The following is a 10,766-nucleotide window of genomic DNA, read 5'->3' on the forward strand; positions in this document are numbered from 1 at the left end:
CTCTACGCTTCTGCCTCTTAACCTCGCTTTGCAGAAAATGAGAGAAAAGTCCTTTCAAGCCCCCTTTTTGCCGTTTCTCTTCCACAGTTCCTTCCCCCATGCCGGGGGCTCTCCCCAGGCTGCCAGGCGGGCCGGGGGGAAGCAGGGCAGGGCTGCCCCATGGCCACCCGGTGCTGGGGAGCGGCTGGGGTGATGTCTCCAGTTTTTCCCAGCCAGAGTGTGGAGCAGCTCCCAGGATGGCCACGGAGAGCAGAGCAGGAGTGGAGGGGGGGGAAACGGAGTCGGACTGGAGAAGTCTCTGCCACGGGGCCCGTGGGGGAGTCTGCAGCGAGGGCACGGAGCTGGAAGAGCGGGGAGGGAGCGTGTGCGGGGCCGGCGGGCTGGGCTGGGCAGGGCTCAGCTCTATGTGAGGTGGTACATGCTGTATCCCACATGCGCCGTGTACAGTCCCACGGGAGCCACGGGCAGCCCTGCCCGCTGGAAAGGGCTGGAGGCACCGTACAAGGAGGCGCCGGCCACGGCCGGGCTGCCCAGCGGGAAGGAGATGCCGAAAGCAGCGGGCGGCAGCATGGGCTTGGCTGCCATCTTCAGCTTCTCCAGCTCGGCCTCCTGGAGCCGCTTGGCCTTGGCGCGGCGGTTCTGGAACCAGATCTTCACCTGGGTCTCGGTGAGGCTGAGCGAGCTGGAGAACTCGGCGCGCTCGGCGATAGACAGGTACTGCTTCTGCCGAAACTTCCTCTCCAGGGCCAGCAGCTGTGCCGTGGTGAAGGGTGTCCGGGGCTTCCTGTTCGTCTTGTGCTTGCGCAGGGTGCAGGCTGGGGGGCTCAGCCGCCCTGCACCGACAGCAGCCGGGGGAGAGGCGGGGAAGGAGAGAGACAGCTCGGTTAGCAGCGCCCGGACACGCTCGCCCCGCAGAGCCCCCACCCTGCAGCAGTGGTGGCGGGGACAGTGAGGTCCCCCCAAAGCAAAGCGGCCCAAAGACTCCAGCACCTCCCTGCCTGGGGTGCACTTCAAATTGACATCTCCCCTTGCTGTAGGGCCAACGGGTGCTTCACTAAGCTTTTTCAAGGCTCTCAGGACCAAAGTCACTCGCAGCCACTTGTGCTTCACAGCCAGGAGCCCTGCGGCTCCAGGGCAAACCTCTGCACAGGGTTCTGCGCGCCTCCTCTGCCTTCGCCTCACCGCTCCCCTCTCATTAGAAGCCCACACAAACGAAGGGAATGATCCCTCAAAAAAAAAATATATATATATATATATATGCTGTCCTTTTGACTGGATTAAGGGAAAAAAACAAAACCGGCTGGCTTCTTACACTCACACCCTCTTCATTAGGCCCCTGGGAACCAGATTAAGCATGCAATTAATTATGAGCTTGGAATTAGCACTCAGCCTCTATCTACAGCTCTTCACCAGCCTGCTTCTCTCCTCTTATTTAAGATTTCTAAAGGTCCTCAACCTCGATCGGCCCGGGTTTACTTAGCAAAAGCAACTTGTACTTTGCAATTTAAGTAAATAAAACCACTGCGGTTCTCTCCGCGAGTCCTTTCGGGAAGCCTTCCTTTCCCCAAAGAAGTGGTCAGCTCTGCTCACAGCTCTAAAAGCACCCCAAAAACTCCGCGAAGCCTCAGCCCAAGCCCTTCCCACGGGAACGGGAGAGGTTTGGGGGCAGGATGAGGCCCGGGACGGGCTGTATCGGCCAGGGGCCGCCGCTCCGCCGGGCTCAGAGCAGGGGATGCACGGGACTTTCCGCTCTCGATCGTGTTTTCGAGAATTTGGGATCTCTCCGGAGTACAGCAGCAAAACCATCGGGAACTGCGGCTCTCGGGACTGCCGAAATAACAACGCCGGAGAGAGCAGCCCGCGGCGCTGAAGCCCGAACAAGTCCGAAGCCGCAGCAACCGGGACCGCGATCAGTGCGCGTCCCTACAAAATAATCGGAGCCGCTTTTAGGAAAAAAAATAAATAAATTAAAAACCTAAAATCCCTAAAAATAAACCTCAGTCCCCTGCCGAGGCTAAGTCCCGCTCGCAGACTGCGCACGGTCGCTTCGTGGCCCCAGTGCTGCTAACAGGCAGCCAGGCCGGCTTTCGGGGTTTTCTTTTCTGCTTTTCCTTCCCCTCCCCGGCCAACTTTTGGCACAAGAAACCGCCCTGGCGCGACCGCTCTTCCTTCGCCTCTGAAGCCACCGCCGGGACCGCCCGGGCTCCGGCGACATCTGAAGCATTTCATTCCTTCGGAAACGCCCAAGTGGCCCGGCAGAGAGCGCGACCCGCCGGGAAAACCCCTCCGGGAGAGGCCGGAGCAGAGAGGAAAGCCCCGGGCGGCCCCGCAGCTCTCTCCCCCGCGCCGTCGGGGTCCCGCTACTTACTGGGTGGGGGCGGCGAGAAGCGGGGGCTCTGCATCCAGGGGCTCCGCTCCTGCTTGTCGGGGCTCTCCGCCTTGACGAGCGCTTCCTCGGGCAGCTTGACCAGCCCCCCGACGGCGAAGTGGCCGCCGAGGGGCAGCGGGGACGCCGGCGCCTCCGCCGTCGGGGCGCCCAGGCGGGGGCTGAGGCTCCCTCGGGCGGCCGCCCCGACGGCCGCCGGGACCCCGCTGCCCTCGGGGCCGGCGAGCGGGCCCTCCCTGCCTCCCGGCGCCTTCCTGCGGTCGGCCATGAGCGCCTCCACGCTGAACGGCAGGAGGGAAGGCGAAACCTTGGGCTTGTCGCTCTCCTCCTCCCCGCCCATCGCCGCCGCTGCGACGGGGAGGCCGCCGCCGGGCTTGGCGAAGGCGGAGGCGGGCGGCTCGTCGCTGCGGACCCCGGTGGGCGCGGTGGTCATGTCCGCAGCCGGGGCCATGCAGAGGGGGCCCGCTGCCGCCGTGCTGCGCGGGGGCGGCCGCCGCGGCTCATGGGGGGCGGCGTCGGGGCGCGGGAGCCGTCGGCGCGGTCCGGCCCCGCGGCGGGCGGCGCCCCCTGATAAAGGGGAGCGGGAGGCGGCGCCGCCCAACCGGAGGGCGGCGGGGGCGGGACGAGGCTGCCCATTGGCTGAGGCCGCGGCCCCGACGGCGGGGAGGGGGAAGGAGGAGGGAGGGGAGAGGGCTCGGCCGCCGTCGGGGCGGTGCGGGGCGTCCCGCTCGGCTCCCAGCCGCGGGTGAAGGCGGCCTGGGCCGGCGACTGGAGCAGGGCGTAACGCGGGAGAAGGGGATGGGACGGGACGGGACGGAGGCTCGGGCATCGGGCATCGGGCAAGGGCTTGCTAACGTCGGGGAAACGCCGGTGGAGGCAGCGAGGCTGGGATTTTCCTCCTGCAACCCCCTGACATGGCCCTGTACCGGGTGTGAGAGCTCTGCGTTGACCCGCTGTGTTTCTAGGGTTGGCTACACCCTGGAAAAAAATAATAAAATAAAGCTTGTTTCGGGTTTTTTCTTTTGGTTTTCTTTGGGTGGGTGCGTGGGTCTGCGCCCGTGTGCGCCTACGTGCGCGCAACCTCTGGCGCGGATGCGTGCGTGTCTCCGGGCAATGAAATATTCATTCCCCTAAAAAAAGGCACATCTAAGCCCCGGCCCCATTAAAGTCCGGGCTATTTTGTTTTGTAAATTTGTTTTACGAGCCCTTATCCCCGCGCCCAGGACGGATGTGCAGTAAAAGGGAGCCGCTCTCTACTGAGGCGATTGGCCGCTCGCTGGGAAAAGTTTATTGATAGCTGCAGGGCTCTAATCTCCTGGAAACACAGGAGGCTCTCGCAGTCATTTAAGGGTAATTATCTAAACGGGGAGGGACGGCGAATTCCCTTTCCTTTTAGCCGGCCCCCATAAAGATGGGAGATTAGGAGCGTATACAGTATGAAATGAATTGATATCATAGACGCTTTATTGACTGATAAACAACGGGATCTGGTTGCATTGAGTTGTCCCGCGCGCACACGACACCCGCACCCCCCCGCTTGCTGGAGGTGGCGCCCCGCGGGTGCCCTATCCACGCGTGTACCCTACCCACGCGTGTCCCTTACCCACCGAGCACACGCACACCTTGTGCTGTGCATCCAGCGGGATGCACCGGGCAGCTCCGCTGCATCCCGCAGCAGCCGTCGGGCCGGGGGCTGGGGGTCGGGGGCTGGGGGCTTGGGGCCGGGGTTGGGGGGGGGGGGGGTAAAGGGGGTAGGGGGGCAGCGCCCGGAGAAGCGGCTGCATTGCTAATTGCGAGAATAAACAATCTGTCACGATTAGTCAGTGCCTCTAATAGGCAGACAAGTGATGTTGTTTTTAGGCGCCAGCAGCGGTCGGATCAAAGGCTTCAGCTGGAGGGGGACTATTGAGGACGTTAACCCGCATCAAGGGAGCAAGGCGCCTTAGCCCTGGGACATCGGCACATTCAGCCTGACAAAATTAGTTTGCTCTACCAATCACACGACATTTTCCCAAAGCCCCGGTGCTTGACGCGAAGATGCAACCCTCCCCCCCCCCCCCCATCCCCGCCTAAGGAAACACGCGCAAATAGCGGTGCATTTGTGTTTCACGTTGCCCCCCCCCCCCGATCCTACAGGTAGGATCACTTATATTTTTTTTTTCCCTGCTCCCAAACGCAACCGTGCGAAAGAAAAAAAAAAAAAAAGTGATGTGTTTATTAGACCCCCGGGCAGCCCCTAGGCTACTTTCGATCTCATTGTTTTGACGGAAATATGAAAGGAAAAATAGAGCTGCTGTTTTTTTCCCCCCCTTTTCTTTGGCAGAAGGGTTTGGGCATTGGGATGTTGCTGAGGTTTGAGGAGACGAGCGTGTGTCCCACACTGAGAGCGAGATCCCGCTTTCCTTGAGAGATGGCAGAATGAGATAATTAGCTCTTTATTTATCTCCCAGCAATGAACGGTTTGTGTTTACGTTTCTGTCATACTTGGTGGTATTTTAATCACTGTACCATAACGAGGACTTGATTCTAATCCACATGCTGGCAAGCTCTGGGGCTGAAAACGGGAAACCAGTAAAGTTTCTTTCGTTTCTTGTTCCTTTCTCCCTTTCCTTTCTTTCTGAATGAAATATACAGGCTCCAGGTTAGGAATGAAGCAACCGAATTTACAAAACGAAATCTCTCCCGAGACGGTTTTCCTTGTTTAATGGGAACTGCTCAGCACCCGATCGCTCCTCGTCTTGCTCGCCGTGCCCGGGGTGAGCAAAACACCGCTGGAAACTGGGAACTTTTTTGGTATGGCTTCTGTCATGCTGATACTCTCGCTTGTTTTTAAGTGTCTCGTTCTTATTTTCCTCGTTTTCCTATACAGGAGACCGAAGCGAAAGGGCGGGGGGGGGAATAGGTGACTTTATTGGCGCTTGTTCCAATGCAGTGTTTTTATTGGGAACTGTGGCGCTTCCCTGAAGGCACTTGTGCTAGATAACAGGATTGGGCAATTAGCATCCTAAACAGTCCCGTTTCATATAATGAATGTGCAAGGCAAAGCCATTACCCCTAGCATTTTATTTCAGTGGGAATACAACAACAAGCGCTGGTAGGAGCGCGGGGGGGATGGGGAGGGAGGACAGGAGCAGCGCTAAGCCAATTCAGGGCATTGTCTCCCTTTGTAAACGTTATCTTTGACTTAAAGGCAGGAGTAAGAAAGGAGAGGGTTGTTGTTGTTTCCCTTGCTTCTATTTTATTTCCCCCGGGACGGCGGCTCTTAGGAGAGCGGCCAGCCCTGGAAGACACCAGGAGGCTTTGGGGACGCGGGGGACTTGCGGCGCCGGGCACCGCTGCGCGTTTTTTGCGCGCTCCCTGAGCGCTCCCTGCGCTCTCGCCACCCGCTGCCCTCCGAGCGGCTCAGCCCGGGGGGAGCTGCCCCCAAAACCACGTCTCCCGTAAGTGCCGAAAGTGTCCCGCGGGCTTTACGAGCCTCCAAATCTCAGCTCCCCCTGCTCCCATCACTGCTCCTTCTCCACTGACAACGCCAAAAGACCTCGCTTTTGCCTCGCTCCCCTCTTATATATATTTTTTCCCTCTCTTTTTCTTTCTCCCTTTCCCTTTCTAGCCAGGTCAGACATAACCCAAACTACTTTCAGGGTTTCGGGCACCTGGGCTGTTCCTCGGGAGGTTACCAGGAGCGGGGACTGGGATGGCCAAACCCCAGCCGCCGCGGCGTCCCCGGCTCTTTGAGGGTCGGAGGAGCAGGGCTGAAAGGAGAGCCCTATTTCAAGTGGCCCAAATTAATTTGATCGCGACATTATGATGCACTTGGAAAAGATGAAAGAAAGGGCTGGCCGTCTCCTCCAAGATCTCTATAATTATAGATAATATATCCTATTTCAAAGCAATTAGCTCAATCAGGCGTAACGAGGCACTTTGCTGCCAGGGAGTAACAATGCCTTACGGTTATTTAAGCTTCAAGATGTCAAGCAGACTTCGAGACTCTCTGCTCTGCCCAAGAGGGAACTTGGCTGGTGAAAGCACCATGGCTAAGGCGGTGGTTTCCCTTTAGTGACAACACGCCTATTTTATTTCATCATTAGTTTTAAAGCTGCTGCAGAGGTGCCAGCTCTCCCTGAGAACAGAATCGCTTCTCCAGGCGCATTTGGGTCCGGCATCTGTGTGGCATCACCTCGCCCTCCCGCTCCAGGCTGCTTTCCTTCTCCGAACCTTTCCCCCGCTCGACACCTCTCCTTCGTGCATTTTTCTGGGGTGATTCCGACTATTTCTCGCTGAGGGCTGGAGAAAAAGTCGTTGATGGGATGAGCCCCGTGGCCTGCCTGGCCCCAGCATCCCACCGACCCCAATCCCGCCCCAGTGCATCCCCCTCTCTGCCGAGCCGTCCCCTTCCCCCGCGAAAGCTTTACCCTGCGCTGGACTCCTGTTGGGCTTTTTATATTTTTTCTTTCTATTTTTATTTTACCTGAAACGCTTGCAGACGCCAAAGGTCCCAAGAGCAAAGAGAGCATCCGACTGCCGGCTGCGCCTTTCCCAGGCATTACCAGGGAGCCGTCGGGCTGTGTATGTGCCTAGCCGTGTGCCGAGGGGGTCTGCACTGATAGCGGGGGGGAGCGGAGTCGGAAATGCCGAAATCCCCTCGTCCTGACCCAAAACTGCGGGAGGGGGGCGCGGGGCCGGCTGTGTCCCCACTGTTTCCAGGGGCGGTGGGTGCGGGTTTAGACCCAAATGGCAAAAAATACTAATAATAAAAGTAAAATAATAACTGTAATTAAAATATAAAAATTAAAACGGCTGCTTTCCTTGCTCCTCTCCAGCGGGGCTGCACGGGGCTGGCTGCTCCGCGGCAATGGGCTGGAGGGGGCAAAGCCACGGCACGGTACAGCACGGCACGGCACGGCACGATACAGCACGGCACGGCACGGTACAGCACGGCACGGCACGGCCCACGCCTGACACGGCCCCGAGAGGCTGCTAAAACAGAGCCGGGCCCCGGCGAGGCGTGCTCGGATGAAACGCTGCTGGAAGGAAAAATGAATAAGGGTACAATTAACCTGTCAGCTTTCCTTCCAGGGATTTTTATTGCTGGGGGGGCGTGAGGGAGGGGAATTAAAAAAAAAAAAAAGAAAAAAAAAGAAAAAAAAGAAACCGAAAAAAACCATCGTCCCATGGGTGAGTCATTTGAACTGGACAGTTCAAGGGAAACAGGAGGCCGGGGGCATGAATGAGAACTAAACAAAGTTTAACTACCCCTCCTTCTTTTCTCCATGCGCAAAATGGAAACCTTATTATATGATTCACTGTGAATCACTAGATTGAATGCGATCATTATGAGTAAATGATAGTCGGGGCTCCGCCGGTCTTTTCTTTCCTAGAGGCAAAACTATAAAATATGAAGGATATAAATGATCTTCTCTCCACTCTCTCATAAAGGACATTCATTCAAAGCCGCGCTCTGTCTCGCTCCCAATTCCTTTGGTACCCCTTGAATTCCGCAACGATCAAGGTAGATTACAGCGAGTCCCGGTTTATTTGTCTTCATGTGCTTGTTTATTGGCGAAATGTCACGAAATGTAATTTGTCCCAAATTCTTTAACATGAGAAAATACTTTGTGGTTGAAGGAATCCATGCTGGTACCGCCAAGGCGATCTCCGATGTTCAGAGCAAGTTCATTATCATGCTATTTTGCAGCGTTTCCATGTTTACTCCTTATTTCTCAGGAGCCTTTTACATATCGTTGCATAAGAAAAGGATTTCGCCAGCTCTAGTTATGAGATTTCCTAGATTTTTTACAGGCGAGGCCAGTTTACAAAAGCTGTATTGTTTGACTGCGGTCTGGGTTTCCATTTGGGGTAATTATTGTATTCCCAGCCTTCTTCTAATCATTTGCTCACAGGGACACAGTTTGGGATTTTTTTTCCCCTTTTGAAGAAGATGAAATACCCCAAACTTGCAAGACCACTGGAATAATCCCCCCGTTTCTGTGCCTATTGTGTAAAAGCAATTCCTTACATCTCTCCAAATTGCTGGAAAATATGTTGTGGAGAGGACAGTAAGAAAACATATAGAGCAGAAGAAACAAACGTCACCATGTTTTGAAAAAGCCCTGCAAAGTGCAGAAGTCCAGATCTAAGTCTGTTCCCAATAGAAACGTCTGTGTGAATTGGGGAGGGAAAAAACCAGCAACAAAATAAAACAACAACAACAAAAACAACACAAAAAAGAAACACACACACATAGGAAACACCAAAAAATAAACCCAAACCCCCTTTTTGAGAAGGAAATACATTTCAGCTAGATACCAATCAGCTCCTGGGGGAAAGAAAAAAAGGGACACAGAAAGAAAAATCAAGGGAGAGCCAACACCTGTGCGTGGCAGGGCCATGTCTGTGCAGAAGGGTTTCTCCTCCAGCTGTGCATCTGGAGGCAGCAGCTGGAGGAGGGCCGGGAGCTGCAGCTCAACCTGCGGGCACTGAAGCTGGACTTGGTGGCCTGCTCTTTTCTGGACCCCTCTTCAAACCTTCCTGCCCGTGTCACCCGGCTTCCCAAGACAATACAGCCCCCTCTGCCTCCCAACTTTAACTCACTTCTGTGGAACCCGAGGCCCCAAATATTCCTCTGAACAGGTGGGATACAGGATTGGGGCAAAAATTTATTTTCTTTCTCCATTAAGATTGTTAGAAAATGATCATCTTAAGCAAAAAAAAAAAAAAAAAAAGCCAGTTAGGAAAAAATATATATTCATGCATATACATATACATGGATTTTAATTTCCTTGTGCAAAGGAAACTATGGTTGAACAACAGAGTAACTGCAGTCAGGTATCTTCCAGACACTGTCTATGGAGAAACAAAACAACACCACACTCCTGCAACTATCAAAGCCATCCCCAAGTATTTGAAGCTGTCCTGATGATATGTAACCTCCTGTTTAGGAACTCCCGCGCCTTATTATTTTGGCGATGTGATCTCACCACATCCTCTTGCTGAGTGGCAGCCGATGGCTAGATATGATACTGCAAGTTACGTCATTCTAATAAATCAATGTAACCAAACAATCTCGTTGCCAGAGGAGGAGGGGAGCAATCCCAAATATTTTGTAGGGGAACTGAATTTGTCTTTTAGAAAGCTTACGTTCCTCTCAGATTTTCCATCAACCACAAGCGTAGACATAATCTAAAATGTTCCTGGCTTGCCCACTGCTGGGCTGATTAGGATTTGGAACAGAAGAGATAACATTTCTAGACATCAGTCTGCCTTCAGCTGCCTTCATGTTATTCCCTGCATATGTGTTTTTGACATTATTTATGCAACAAGTGTAGGCTCTCTGGTGGTGTTGGGTCATTTTGCTTTTCAACGGCTGTTTTTTTTTTTTTTTCCTTTTTTTTTTTTCCTCTTCTGTCACTCAGGGCAGAACTTCTTGCAGCCTTTCAAACAGCATCAGCCTTCTCCTCACAATCCACAGCTTGAGGGCAGGAGCCCTACAACACATCGAGCATCCCCTGCAGGGACAAGCCCAGGCTGGCCGCAAAGGGCCAGGTTGGCAGCATGGGCCACGCTGCAGAGGAGCTGGGTGTCATCCTGCCACTGGTGACAATGCTGCTGATGTGGGGCTGCATAGGATTTGTCCTGCTAACAGTGCCATTACTCTGGGGTTGGATTTGGGTCGGCTTGAGTTTTACTTCTGAAACAACCTAAAGGATGCCAACTAAGTATTCACACCCACTTTTATTTTTTATTTTTTCCTTTCTTTTCATTTTTTATTTTTATCTAATTATTTTTTTGACCCCTATAAAATGAAAGGAGAGATAATGAGCTATGGGTGTCACATTAACTACAAAGACACAAAGGGCAGGCCCTGTGCCAGCAGGTAGAGCAGGGCTGCATTCAGTTCTCTCTCCTAGATTTGCAGCTGGCCTTTTGCAAGCCTTTTCACCTCTTTTACACCAAAACTTCCCATGGCAGCCTACTTTTTGCCAGTCACCAGTGCAGCTGTAAGCACTGGCAGTAGGTGATGGTTGCGCACACACGCTTGACGTCTACACCCCCATGCTGCAGTCACCCTCAGCTGGGTCTGGGGGACTGGGGACAGATTGCCATCCACTTGTCTCAGCTGTAACTGTTTACAAGGAAAATCCTAAATCGCAGGTAAATTCATTTCCTCTTCACTTGTCCACACTATATAAATACTGGTGATGTGTAAAAAAACAGGGACAGAGAAGGAAACGCTACAGGAGTGTGCACAGAGCTGACAAGGGACAGGAGCAGCGAGCTCACCATCAGCAACAAGGAACATCTCTGTTGCACATGAGATTTTGAAAAATAAGGGGAGGGAGGAAAGAAGGCGAAGAAAAATTGAGAAAAGACTACTATGAGC

The 10,766-nt window shown here is 54.2% G+C and overlaps 1 protein-coding gene across 1 annotated transcript; it reads right to left on the minus strand.

Annotated features, from left to right (window-relative positions):
* Window positions 1-258: 258 nt before the first annotated feature.
* MSX1 (msh homeobox 1) lies at window positions 259-2,932 on the minus strand. Its single transcript, XM_048047777.2, has 2 exons — window positions 2,369-2,932; window positions 259-833 (listed from the first exon to the last, which is right to left on the minus strand). Exons 1-2 carry the CDS (start codon window positions 2,835-2,837, stop codon window positions 403-405), a joined length of 900 nt encoding a protein of 299 aa, XP_047903734.2. The 5' UTR covers window positions 2,838-2,932; the 3' UTR covers window positions 259-402.
* Between the last annotated feature and the right edge of the window lie 7,834 nt (window positions 2,933-10,766).

This window comes from Anser cygnoides, chromosome 4 (assembly GCF_040182565.1).
Source record: "Anser cygnoides isolate HZ-2024a breed goose chromosome 4, Taihu_goose_T2T_genome, whole genome shotgun sequence".
Lineage (NCBI taxonomy): Eukaryota > Metazoa > Chordata > Aves > Anseriformes > Anatidae > Anser > Anser cygnoides.